The sequence below is a fragment of the Lampris incognitus genome, chromosome 4 (genome assembly GCF_029633865.1).
Source record: "Lampris incognitus isolate fLamInc1 chromosome 4, fLamInc1.hap2, whole genome shotgun sequence".
Taxonomy (NCBI): Eukaryota; Metazoa; Chordata; class Actinopteri; order Lampriformes; family Lampridae; genus Lampris; species Lampris incognitus.
Window position 1 is genome coordinate 68,959,715 of NC_079214.1, and position 14,027 is coordinate 68,973,741.

Below are 14,027 nucleotides of genomic sequence, written 5' to 3' on the forward strand. Positions count from 1 at the left end.
GGTCGGTTCGAAAGCTTCTCTCCCCCGGCGAGGATTACCCGTCATGAATCCCACTTCTGACACCAGTGAAGCGTTTCGACCCGTAATGAGGCCCGGAGACACCATGGCAGGTCAATCGGGGAGTCTTATTGCCTTTTTTTTAATTACACCTGTAATTTACTAATAAGACACGTTAGCCCCTAGCTAGCTAACGGGTCTGACCCTTCAGCCGAGCGGTTAGTGATGTCGCCTTGTGGTGCAGTACACCCCGTATCGAATCCCGCACCGGGCAAGAAAATACCCGGTTACATTGGTGGCAGCGGCGGGATCCGGAAGTGTGCAGATCCTCAGAAGTCTCTTCGGAGCGCGGGAAGAACAAAGCGCCAGGGCGCGCTTCCGGGGAGGGTGACGACTGTAAACTAGTAATAAGACACGTTAGTCCCCAGCTAACGGGTCTGACCCTTCAGCCGAGCGGTTAGTGATATCGCCTTGTGGTACAGTACACCCCGTATCGAATCCCGCACCAGGCAAGAAAATAGCTCGGTTACACCAATATAGCGAATTCCGGGGGGGGGGGGCGGCGAATTCCTACCTTCGGCACCGCGGAAGACATCGCTAACCGCTCGACCAAAGAGTCCCGCTCGTTAGCTATGGGCTAACGTGTCTACTTATTCGTATACATTACAAGCAGCTAGCAAACAGAAAGCAGGCTTCTGTTCCTCTGTGCAACGCGCCGGCTGTACACTGAGGGAAAGAGGAGGGGCTGCTCACAAGCTGGCATTTGTGAAATGCACTGCCACTCAAAACATCTGACCTATCATCGTCATATGGTAAACCAGGAACAAGTGTTTTAGATAATCGAAACAGTATTCATTGACTGCTATTCACCGGATGATCCAGCAAAAAAGGAAGCCTCTTGATTGGGTGGGCTTAAGTGCCAAGTGGGTGGGCCCAGGCCCACCTAAGCCCACCCACAGCCCACCTAAGCCCACCCACCCAGGCCCACCTAAGCCCACCCACAGCCCACCCACCCAGGCCCACCTAAACCCACCTAAGCCCACAGCTACGCGGCGGGTTCAAAGAAAGACGGTTTTCAAGGGGTGTAAACCAAATGAAACGATTGCTTTCAATTTTTGCAAGTCAATTAAATAATAATTAAAAAACCTAATGCCATACAGTTATTTATCTGCCTTTATCAATTAAAATCCTGCAAACACTTTTTGTAGCCTACATTTTTACGAGAGCAACACGAAGTTATACTTATTTGAACCCCACAGGCACACTTTTTTAAATAAACTTTATTTACACAATTCAACCCCACTGGCACACTTTTTAGATAAACTTTATTTACGCAATTGAACTTACAAAATGTTCACAATTTCATCAAGGCAATGCATGTTCGAGGTATTGATAAATTATAATATATAAAAAGTATACATAAAAGGATAAAGAAATAAACAAAAATTCAGTTAAAATAAATTACAAATCAAAGCAATTCAAATTCATTACATAAGGCTCCAGTTTTCACAGCTTTATAGTTTGTGCAGCATTTTACTGTGTCCAGGTAGGATTTTAAGTAAGACGTGAAAACAGTAAGGTTGGGTTTCTGGTTTGCAAATTTGCTGGCGTGTATGTGGAATTTTGCTAATAGAGAAACAAGATTAATGACGTATATTTTCTTGACAGGCATTTTCATCATCAGAGAGACCAAATAAAATGAATTCAATTTTGAGTTTGAGTTGAATCTCTAGTTTCCCGTGTAACAACTTATTATGGTCATACCAAAAAGTTTGACTAAAGGTATAGTCCCAAAAAAGATGAGTTATCGTTTCTTCTGTCTGGTGACAGAATGAACCCCAGGTGCACTATTTTTTTTTAAATTTAACTAATTTTATTTATAAATTGCAAGATTAATCAACATCAATCAATCAACACCAATACAAACACAGACATATATGTCAGGGGTTATGAGCTAAATAAAATATAAAATGAAAGAAAAATGAATTAAAAAAAACACTTCGGGGTTCAAAATTTTTATAACGTGAGTCTCCCTTGTGTGCACGTGCAGTCGGTCCTCCTCCCAGGCCCCCATGGTGACGGTGGTCGCCACTCATCACATTTTCTTTTTCTGTACTTTATAAATCCATATAATTTTTTAAAAAATTTTTTATTTTGCATGGTGATGGTGGTCGCGTGGCTTGGGCCCTGGGCTGTTCCGGTGGCGTCTGAACACTGTTTGGCATCCTCCTCACCATATTCTTCATACATTTTACAATTCCATTATAATTCTGTTATCCGCTTTCAATGTTGCATTGTGCAAATTGTGTAAACGCAACATCCATTGCACGTTGTCCGTCTTGGGAGAGAGATCCCTCCTCTGTTGCTCTCCCTGAGGTTGCTTCCTATTTCTTTCTCCCCGTTAAAGGGTTATTTTTAAGGGAGTTGTTCGATGCGAGGATCTAAGGACAGGATGGTGTGTTGCTGTAAAGGCCCTTGAGGCAAATTTGTAATTTGTGATATTGGGCTATGCAAACAAAATTGACTTGATTACTAAATGAAGTGCAACAACTGAAGTTGAAAGTGCAGTTGAAAGCCTCTAACACTGGGTGTATGATTGGTAATACCTTGGTGAACCATATTATGTATGCAGATGATGACCTTGTCATTCTTAGTCCCTGTAGCGCTGGTCTGAAGCAGCTCCTTGATATGGGAACCCATCCCATGAAGCTCCCGGCGCACAGTTTTTGTGCTGCTGTTAATGCCAGAGGAAGTTTGGAACTCTGCAGTTCTTGAGTCAACAGCGCGTTGGAGACTTTTGCGCGCTATGCGCCTCAGCACTCGTTGACCCCGCTGGGTGACTTTACGTGGTCTTCTGCCACTTCGTGGCCGCTGTTGTTCCTAAACGCTTCCACTTAATACCACCTTACAGCTGACCGTGGAACATCTAGCAGGGAAGAGATTTCACGAACTGACTTACTGCAAAGGTGGCGTCCTATGGCGGCACCGCGCTTGAATTCACCGAGCTCTTCAGAACCACCCATCCCTTCATTCGCAAATGTTCGTAAATGCAGACTGCGGGTCCGAGCGAGACGCCCGAATTCAAGGATTAAGAGGTGCGTCCCAATACGTTTGCCATTGATTTGCTCCATTTCTGTTATTTCGTTGCGTTTACTCTGCGCATTGCCTGGGGCCTCGTCTTTGTCAGTGACGTAGCCGGAGTCCGCAATAAAGTTTTGGAATTTTGAATACGTACAAACCACTCAGCGCACGAGCCCTCTGGCGCACCGACGGCGGTGACGTAGCGCAGGAAAATAAACCTCCACGTCACACGGAAGCGGCGGGGAAGCCAGCAGACGACTCGGTCGTGTCTGTACTTTTGGAGGTGTATATATAAATATATATATATACATAAAAAAGGACATCGGAGACTATTTCGGCGGGAAATAAGCTCAGATTCAGGTACGTGGCGTTGTTGGCTGATAAGTCCGCATGTAGTGTTTGTTTTGCGGAACGCTTGTCCTCCATTTCCTTGGTCGCCAGGGAAGAGGCTAGCTAGCTAGCTAGCCGAGGGCTGACAGAGAAGTAAGCTAGCACAGCGCATCGCAGTCTTACGGTTTCATTTTTACGTTAATTCACTACAGTTTAATTTAGCAGACGCTTTTATCCGAAGCCACGCATATCTCCACCTCGACACGAGTAAACTGGTACGATGATAGAGCCAGAGACAGGCAGGCAGGCAGGCAGGCAGACAGATGCTGATTGACAGAGGGTTGCTCTGCAAGGCAGCAGGTCGTCAACGAGCAAGAGCAGCGAACATACATGTAAGGTTTGGCGTTGGAAATGTTTAAAGACATGCAAACATGAAAAGGACCATCCCCGTCCCGACGGTGGCCTGCTCTACCCACACTTGGCTGCAGGCGGGCGGGATGTCTTGCATATGAATCACCGCTGTTCATAACGTCAGTCAAGTAATATACAATGTCACAGCATTAGAGGTGTGTTTATAAGAAACGTGTGTGTGTGTGTGTGTCACTCCCAATTCGGCCAGAGTATGTGGGCACCCCCTCTAATGAGCAGACGTGGCCAGATCGGCTACACCCGTGCATGAAGTCCAGCACACGGCCACGTCGTCTCCCCGGGTAAACACGGGCAGTACAGCGGGTCACGCGTACCGAGGAGCTCCGCCACCCGCGGCGCTGCTCGGTCACGGCACGCTGTACTGCCCGACAAGTCCGGCGTTTGGCCGACTGCAATGGGCAGCAGCGGAGGGCAGCTATGGATAAAACAGGGTAACACTTTAGTATGGGGAACATAAAAAAACTTAATTACTAGTGAATTACTAATGATCACGATGTCACTTTACTGTGGGGAACATATTCTAAGTAGCAAAAACTTAATTACTAGTGAATTAGTAATGATCAAGATGTCACTTTAGTATGGGGAACATATTCTAACAAAAACTTAATTACTAGTGAATTAGTAATGATCACGATGTCACTTTAGTATGGGGAACATATTCTAAGTAACAAACACTTAATTTGCAGTAATTTAACACGATGAACACTTGTAGTTTTGTGTTTTGTTACGTAAGAACAGACCATATTCATTAAGTGCTAGTAAGGGAGAATAACTCTTCTTGTGGTACTACCACCTTATAAAGTCCATACTAAGCAAAGCATATTGAGATGGTACTACTAATAAGCAATACTTCTGAGGTTATAGAGGGAAAACTCATAGTTAATGGCTTACTGGTTGTATAATAAGGCCATGCAGAATAAGGCATTAATGAGTATGTAATAATGACCAATTAAGAGCCAATATGTTGCTAATTTGCATGCTAATAAGCACCTAATTAATGGTGACTACGTTCCCCATACTAAAGTGTTACCAAATAGCGGATTTCTGCTTAAGAGTTCACGCATACAAGACACAGTACACAAGAGCTGGTATATCTGAAAAGTTAGATTTTTCATCAGAGAAACTTAGATGCAGTTTCAATGAAAATGAAATGTGTACTAAGCAGAGATGTATAGTTTTTAACGTTTGTCATATTAAATGCTGTTTGTTTGTTTGTTGATGCTGCTGACAGGTGTATCCCAGGAGTTGACCTTCACTGATATTCTACAGGCACAGACTTGGCGGCAAAATGACGGCTGCGGAGAATGTTTGTTACACTCTGATTAATGTTCCAACCGACTCGGAGCCTCCGTCTGAAGTCAGCTTGAAAACTGATCTAGGTAGTTCACTGCCCTGCTTTCACACAGTTGCTGGTGGGTAGGGAGTTATTCGAAACACTGCCCCTTGATGAAGAGCCAACACACATAGAAGCATAGAAACAGTTCTCCACATGACCAAGTGTCCTCCTTCTTCCTCCCAATAATAATAATAATAATAATAGTAACTATAATTACGATAATGTCATGATGTTTCTTCCAAGATTGCATTTCTCAAAGTACTGTATGAAATTAAGATTAGCAACCAGTCAAACCCTTTACAGCTTAGAGTCCAATTACTTTATCTACCCTAGCATTAAACGTAGAGAGGTACTTAAGTGTTATTCTCCACAGAGCTCTTTTGAGCACAAATGGTTTTAGCGACAATGAATGTATTGAAGTACCAGCAGTTGTAACACTAATAATGATGATAATGATGTTGTCCACAGAAAAAGGAGAAATCAAGGCTAAAACCGAGGCTCTGAAGAAGGTGATCATCATGATACTGAATGGTGAGAAGTTGCCGGGACTGCTGATGACGATAATTCGTTTTGTCCTGCCTCTTCAAGATCACACCATCAAAAAGCTGTTGCTAGTATTTTGGGAGATTGTCCCCAAGACAACCCCAGATGGCAAGCTCCTCCAGGAAATGATTCTGGTTTGTGATGCCTACAGAAAGGTAGGTTGATGGATGTGTCAGTTCTATAGATTCCCTCTTTATACATTGACCGATGATATATGTCTAGGCTGCAGGGATGCTACCAAAATCAGACTAACAAAAAAAAAAAATTGCCTGCAGAAGATCTTCTTTAATAATGCACATGTTGTTGCAGTGTTTAGGGTATGTATTTTAAAGTGTAACTGTTTGAAAACAAGAATCATCAAGGTAAATTTAAGAGAAGTGTCTGCAGTACTTAATGTTCAGGGGTTAGTGAGCTGCAGCCAGTCAGGAAATTAGGAGCAATTTTACTAACTATCATGTAGCATCCCTGTCATCCTCATCCTCTTTGAATGAATCAGTGACATGTACAGGTGCTGTGCCAAAATTTCCCTCTCCGCCAGGATTCTACTCCCCTTCGTGTGTGGCCATATTAAGAATCTGGCACTGTGTAGGCCGCAGCAGTCTTAGTGTTCTTAATTTCAGCGCTCCGCTGTTGTCTCTTTCAGGACTCAGCTCATTTGGATGTCAATAGGGAGGGAAAGTGATAGAGTTGTCCCCTGGTGACTGTATTCCTTCTTCAAAGAGAAATTACTTGACGTCCGGGTAGTATAGCAGTCCATTACGTTGCCTACCAACACAGGGATCACGGGTTTCAATCTCCGTGTTACCTCCGGCTTGGTCGGACGTCCCTACAGACACAATTGGCTGTGTCTGTGGGTAGTAAGCTGGATGTGGGTGTGTGCCCTGGTCGCTGCACTAGCGCCTCCTCTGGCCGGTCGGGCCTGTACGGAGGGGAGGGGGAACTGGGGGGAACAGCCTGATCTTCCCACGCAGTACGTCCCCCTGATGAAACTCCTCACTGTCAGGTGAAAAGAAGCGGCTGGTAACTCCACATGTATGGGAGGAGACGTGGTAGTCTGCAGCCCTCCCCGAATCGGCAGACGGGGTGGAGCAGAGACCGGAATGGCTCAGAAGAGTGGAGTAATTGGCCAAGTACAATTGGGGAGAAAAAGGGGGAACCCCCCCAAACCCCCCCCCCTCCAAAAAAAGAAACGACTTGAATTTGGGCTACAATTTTAAGGCAATGACATCACTTGGATGTAATTTGAGCTTACCTTAATTGATTCTGATTGTGCATTAACAGACAGAATTAATCTTTAGACAGTTGTTTCTGTAAAGGTGGGAGTCATGAAAACTACACCTTGTCACACAGCTGTGATTAGCAGTAGCCGTTAGTTTGCTAGATGGTAGCTGAAACTGCACATCAACAATTCATGACTGTCAATATCCCTGTTCAATACCAAACCTGCGTTATTAGTGTAATCCAGGGTTGTCGCTCACTTTCAACACTGGGAAAGCCATAAAAGGTGCATCCATCTTTCTCTGAACAGTCGGGGTGGTCCGGTACGAAGCACAGTGTATCGCCCAGTCACGTAATCAAATAGTTATATCTGTAGTCCATCTGAAAAATGAATTGTTAAAGGTAAGCAATGTCATTTTTGCCACTAGTGACGCTACAAAGCAGTGGGTTCCCATACTGTTGGTGTCATGTGTTCTTCCAGCACACCCATGAGGACGCACATTGATGCCACGAGCGTGGGGTGGCGTATTATACATCCATCCATCCATCCACCCGGGACGACCCCCAAGGCTGGACTACCCTGGGGCTCGAACCCAGGACCTTGCTGCTGTGAGGCGACCGCACTAACCACTGCACCACCGTGCCGCCCCGTATTCTACATATCTGTGTAAAAAACTATTGAACGGAAACTCAATCTGCATCATTATGCATCCAGGAAATAAAAAGAAATCGAAGAAGAACATTAACGAGATGGTACGGTGGCGCAGTGGTTAGCGCGGTCGCCTCACAGCAAGAAGGTCCTGGGTTCGAGCCCCGGGGTAGTCCCCACCTGCTGCCCAATGACTGCTGGGATAGGCTCCAGCATCTCTGCCACCCTGAGAGCAGGATAAGCAGTTGAGATAATGGATGGATGGATGGATGAAAAGGATGAAGGAGTAGCCAGAGGAAGTCCTGGCTGACAGCTCTCAGAAATTGTCCCAGATTTCAGTCTCAGGCATCCTCAAGACCATATCCTGGGCAGGAAACTTGCACTTATTTTTCTTTAACGCTGGTGCTGTTAGTTTTTTTTTGTTGTTGTATTTTTTGTCTTTTTCTGTCTTTTTTCCCCCATCTTTCTGTTGGGTGATAAGAGGCTTACTTTAAAAAAAAAACGTTTTGTTTGGTGTTATAATAAGAAATAAAAACATATGCGTTGAAAAGTTAACTTGATGGTTTATTGTGCTAAAAACTGGGTCAAGCCTTGCAAAAAGTATCACATTTATTTCATAGGGGCGTCCAGGTGGCGTGGCGGTCTATTCCGTTGCCTACCAACATGGGGATCGCCAGTTCGAATCCCTGTGTTACTTCTGGCTCGGTCGGGAGTCCCTACAGACACAATTGGCCGTGTCTGCGGGTGAGAAGCCGGGTGTGGGTATGTGTCCTGGTTGCTGCGCTAGCGCCTCCTCTGGTCGGTTGGGGCACCTGTTGGGGGGGGGGGATAGCGTGATCCTCCCACACGCTACATCCCCCTGGGAAACTCCTCACTGTCAGGTGAAAAGAAGCGGCTGGTGACTCCACATGTATCAGAGGAGACGTGGGAGGTAGTCTGCATCCCTCCCCGGATCAGCAGAGGGGGTGGAGCAGCAACCGGGACGGCTCGGAATAGTGGGGTAATTGGCCAAGTACAATTTTATATATATATATATATATATATGTGTGTGTGTGTGTGTGTGTGTGTGTGTGTGTGTGTGTGTGTGTGTGTGTGTGTGTGTGTGTGTGTGTATATTTTACAGATTGAAAACAACATTGAAATGACATAAAAGCAAACTGGCAACAGAAAAGCTGTTCAAAAGCATCTCCCCTTAAAACGCTGTTGGTCTCGAGTATTTAGATAAAGTTGAGGTTAAAACTTTTCTGCAGCTTGATGGCTGCATTAGAGAACAGCAACATGGTTATGCGTGGGGTGTTGCTGAAATCTCATTATTTTACTTGGTGAGCAGGAGTTGGGCGCTAAGGGCAGGTACACACTGTCCGCCTTTTTCTCAGCTGCGTCGGCCTTTTTTAAACCTATGGGAAGCAGCCGGACACTGGAGAAAAAAAGCGGTCATTCTAAAAAGGTGGCTTGGCATCCATCTTAAAAAAAAAAAAGCGGGAGGGTAGGTGTATAGCAACGATTGAAGGGATGATCAACGATTGTTTTTTCCTACGCCAATATTAAGGCGTAGGACATTTTTAACTAACTAATATTTTAATGTAATTTACTGTCAGAACTAAGATGTCATGGAAAATAATCTCTAGAATCTGCACCCTGCTGTGCATGTAGAGATGTTTCTGGTGGAGCAGCATGTCGGCCCGCTGAGTCCTGTTACTCAGCTCAAGTGAATTTTAAGTCCTCAATTTCAAACTAGTTTGTTATCTCTTTTCATGGATGTGACACCCCGCAAATCCGTTCTCCATATGCCTGCTCACCAAAACTTGTATCTTTGCTCCATAAGAGCAGATATGATTTGGATTGTGATATTAAAGGAAAGATAATATTAAACGGAACATGATGCTGTGATGTTGTCCCACCAAGCACAGACACATGGACTTTTAAAAGGGAGCCATTGTTTGAATAGAGGAGACATTTCTATTGAATATAATTTTTTAATGTTTAAATATTTTAAATATTTAATGTATGTTTTACATTTAAATATATAATGCCTTGCTGGCATTTCACTGGCATGCTGTGATGTAACTCCCACCACCACCCCCCTACTCCCACTGCCCCCTGGCAGTCAGATCACCTATAAACCATCTCAAGTAGCCAGGATTGGACAGTCAGATTTTTTTAATCCCTGATGTGGCAGTACATGAAAAATAAAATGCGAAACAAATAGTTGCTATCATGTTCTTCAGTAACATAACATTTAGATATTTATTAATTCTGATGGTAATTCATTAACTAAACTAACAACACAAACCTTATTAAGCATCAGCGAGGTGCCTGCAAGGTTGGCATCATTCAATGTGGTTAGGAGGCCTGCAGCTGTAGCATCAGGGTCCTTAAACTGGCGGAAGAGCAACAAAGTTTCGACAGACACTGGAGACAGCATTGCCTTTAAAGAGCCGCTGAGTCTGACAGGCCCTCTTGACTTAAGTTGCTACAACCAACAGCCTCCTCTCACGTGACACTTTGATCCACTGTAATGACCTGCACACCTTGAGAGAGGCAGCCACATGCTTGGGGTATTCGAGCCAGTTCCATTGCTGGAGCGTGGCCTCAACAACCTTGATGTAGGCTACCAACTCATTAACACGTCCACAGGCAAGCGCCAGATGATGACTGATACATTGATTGTGGATCATTATTGCAGCCCTCTGCTGCAGATGAGCTCCCGCCCTTAGTTTCTTTCCAGCCATGATGCTACCAGCTCTATCCCTCCCAAATCCATAAACAAACTCCACTGATAAGCCAATTACCTTTAACTCATCATCATGTTTTTTATAGTTTCTGTATTTGTTGATTTTCACTCTCCACAAAGTTAAAGTGGGCTTATCCTTTTGGATCCACCCACCCAACATGGATCAGTAGCTGCTCAATTACAGCACAATCTGTAAATACTTTGCATTTTTAACATTGCTGATAAATTTTTGCTCAACGTGCTGACCCAATAGCAGTATTGCCCCATGCTGGGAGCACTGGCTGCTGTGTTTAAAGGACTGCATTTCCACCATACCACACTTCTTCCAGGCCCTTAAGTGACAAATTGCAATGAGCCATCTCTTCTTTGGCTAGCCTGTAGATGCATAAGAATGTGTGGTAGGTAACTCCGTTGTTGACTTCCTTTCCTTGCCTTTGCTGTGCTGCCAGGAAGGATATTTTCTCTACTAGCTCTAGTTTGACGCTGATGGTTTCGTGATTTACTATGATCAGTGAGACTACTCTTCCAGTTTCTAGAAGGGGCTTGGTTGAAACTGTTGCTCTCATTTTATTTGTTGTGGGAGCTATGAATTCTGCAAAGCAGGCAGTAGATACCATCTCCTGCGACAGGGCACCACATTCCTGAAATATTGAGTATTGGAAAATAATAGTCAAAGCATTTAAGTAGATAAATATTGATATTACATTTGTTGCGCTCCATCAGCAAATTTTCATCTGTATCCTCACAAAAAGGGATTTTCTTCTCGGATAGCCACTTCTCATTTCCCCGCTTTATAATCGTTGGAACCTTGGGAAGTGCTGAGCACAAATCATCAGAAGATACTGCACTGCGGGTGTAAAAGGAATGTTGGTTCTCTTCTAGTAGTTCAAGCACAAGATAGTATTACAGTGGGCTCTTGGCCACTTTTCTCTCTGGTGCTGTATTATGAGGTGGGAGGAAACTCCCTGGTGCTGGCAGAGAGATGGCCTGAGTGGTGTTACTGGTAGGGCTTACAGGAGAGCTCTGGTCTAAGGTGGTGTGGAGTCTAGTGATCAGTCAGGGCTATCTGAATGCCTTAAATTAGTTTCAGAATATTCTGTGGCTTTGATTGACCATTGAAAATAATGTTGGCAAAGATTATTACACTAACAAGCAGTGGAATAAAAGCATTAGTGCACCGCAGTGGTCTCAGTCAAGACAGCTGAAGTAGATAACAACAAATTAGTTTTGTATAGCGCCTTTCAAGGAACCCAAGGACGCTTTACACTAGATAAGAGCAACAGCAAAAAAAGGATTAAAACAAAGACCATAGGCCTTAGTAAAAAGGTAGTTTTTCAGTAGCCTTTTAAAATTGTCCAAAGAAGCAGCATTGCAGATCTCTGCTGGAATAATGTTCCAAAGGGTGGGGGCTGCCACACTAAAGGCTGTATCCCCAAAAGTCTGCAGACTGGTGTGGGGGATGGAAAGCAAGTCCATGTCTGCGGAGCGCAGATTCTGGGACAACATAAGGGTTCGAGGAGGTCTGATAGATACTGGGGGGTAAGGGTATGGAGGGATTCATAGGCGAGGACAAGGGTTTTATAGGAAATGTGGGATTTGACCGGGAGCCGGTGAAGGTGGACAAAGGTGGGAGTGATGTGTTGCCAGGGCTTGGTGCGGGTGAGCACCCTGGCAGCTGAATTCTGCACATACTGAAGCCTGTCTGGGGCTTTGCTAGATACCCCAGACATGACTTCATTGCAATAATCCAGATGGGAGGTGACGAAGGCATGGATGAGGATCTCTGCCACGGAGTCTGCAAGTAGTTGCCGGAGTCTGGATATGTTTTTGAGGTGAAAGAAGGCAGATTTGGTGACAGATTTGATCTGTGACTGGAATGAGAGGGTGAAGTCCAGAATGACACTGCGGTTGTGGACTTCTGGGTATGGGTAGATGGAGCAGCCATCCCATGTTGAGAAGAGCTTCAGCCTTCCAGAGCAGCACCTTGGAGCCACAGCCATGAGTTCAGTCTTATTGCTATTTAGCTTGAGCAGATTTCATGACATCCACATTTTTATTTGGTGGAGGCAGTTGACAAGGGATTGTGGGGGGAGCTGAGAGGATGGTCTAGTGCAGAGATAAAGCTGAATGTCATCAGCGTAGCAATGGAAACTTAAATCGTGGTTGTGGATGATCTGACCAAGGGGAAGCATGTAGATGGTCAAGAGGATGGGTCCAAGCATGGAGCCTTGTGGCACGCCTTGGTTGACTGGGGCTAGGGTGGGACTCGAGTCTCTGATGGTGACAAACTGTTTTCTGCTGGCGAGATATGACTGGAACCAGGAGAGAGCTACACCAGTGAGACCTAGGTATTGTTGTTTGGCTAGACCAATCATAGTTAAGACAATTCATTTTTCATTCCTCATTCATTCATTCATTCAAGTTTCCTCTTATTTAAAAGAAGCACTGCTGGTGTGGATAGGGGGAATTGGGGATGAAGCCTATTGTGGCTGTCATCGCAACCAAGCTAGTAACATTACCTAGCTAACAGTATTGATGATGGTGGACGTGAAAGTGAGTGAGTCAGTCTTGTGTTGAATAACAGGAACTTTGACGCATTTTATGTGTGAGAGCACATTTTTTATGGATCTTACTTTTGGCGCTCTGTATTGTAGCCTAAAAGTGACATTTGGCTCTCCTCAGGTTCCAATTTTCTTTTGATTGGTGGGAGGAATGTGCCGATTGCCAGCCGAAGATGGCAAAAACAAACATGCCATTGTGGTGATACACAATTGAGGGTAGATTCACCAGGGGCTGCTGCTCCTTTAAGGCAGACGTTCAGAGTGCTGATGTAGGCACTGCTTAGAGTTTCCGGGGTGGAGCCATGTTTGCAGCAGCCTAGCGGTTAGCTGATTGCCAGGAGAGATTGTGCTGTATCGGTGTCGTTTTGTGTGGCGAGTAAACGGAATTGACTCGACTCGATCTCTCCGTCTCCTCATTCCTGCACTCCCACACCATGATGAATCGCAGCCATATGCTGGTGTAACCCTTTATTCCATTTAGTCTCTGCATTTGAACCATAGGCAACTGGTTGGAAATTGATATTATTCGCTTTTTAAAAGTAGCCTGCAGCAAACAAGGCAGTGCACTGTGGTCCTATAAGCCAGGGGTTGGCAACCTTTTGGATGTCCCATGCCACTTTACAAAGTAAAAAAAAAATCACAGACCCGAGTGCCACTTCATTTTCATAATGAGCATTATCTTATTTATTTAACTTCTGCTGCTTGTCTTCCTGTCTAGATTCAGCCAAAAGATCTGCCCATCAGATCATCTGATCATCAAGAGATGGAGAGTATATAATAGAGCTTCCCGTGTTTAGCAATGTACTGCGTGACTTTATCGCTGCCCTCTGTAGCTTGGTTTTGTTGGCACATCGGGTGGTAAACACGCTTTGCTTCCCGTACGGGGTGACTGCCCTCTTGATTGATTCAGCTTGTTCAGCCTTGTCTTTGAAGTTTTTCTCGTGCCTTTTTTCAAAATGAGGTTTTACACTTGAAATTTGACACACAACATTTTTGCAGCAGAGAGTGCACACAGATCAGTCCTTTTGTGAAATAAATCCGAATATATTTGTCCAAGATATCCAAAAAGAAGCGAATATTAGACAATATTGCTTCTGCCATCGTCAGTTGTTCTTGACATAAAGTAAAAAAGAAAGTGGGGTGTCCGGG

At 44.6% G+C, this 14,027-nt stretch overlaps 1 protein-coding gene across 1 annotated transcript in view; it reads left to right on the plus strand.

The window, feature by feature from the left end:
- The first annotated feature begins 3,313 nt into the window (after window positions 1-3,313).
- Window positions 3,314-14,027, plus strand: part of copb1 (COPI coat complex subunit beta 1) — a 40,500-nt gene continuing 29,786 nt past the window's right edge. Inside the window, exons 1-3 of the mRNA XM_056278247.1 lie at window positions 3,314-3,438; window positions 5,069-5,216; window positions 5,642-5,871. Coding sequence (XP_056134222.1) covers window positions 5,126-5,216; window positions 5,642-5,871 — 321 coding nt within the window. The 5' untranslated portion in view covers window positions 3,314-3,438; window positions 5,069-5,125. The remainder of the gene's footprint in view (window positions 3,439-5,068; window positions 5,217-5,641; window positions 5,872-14,027) is intronic.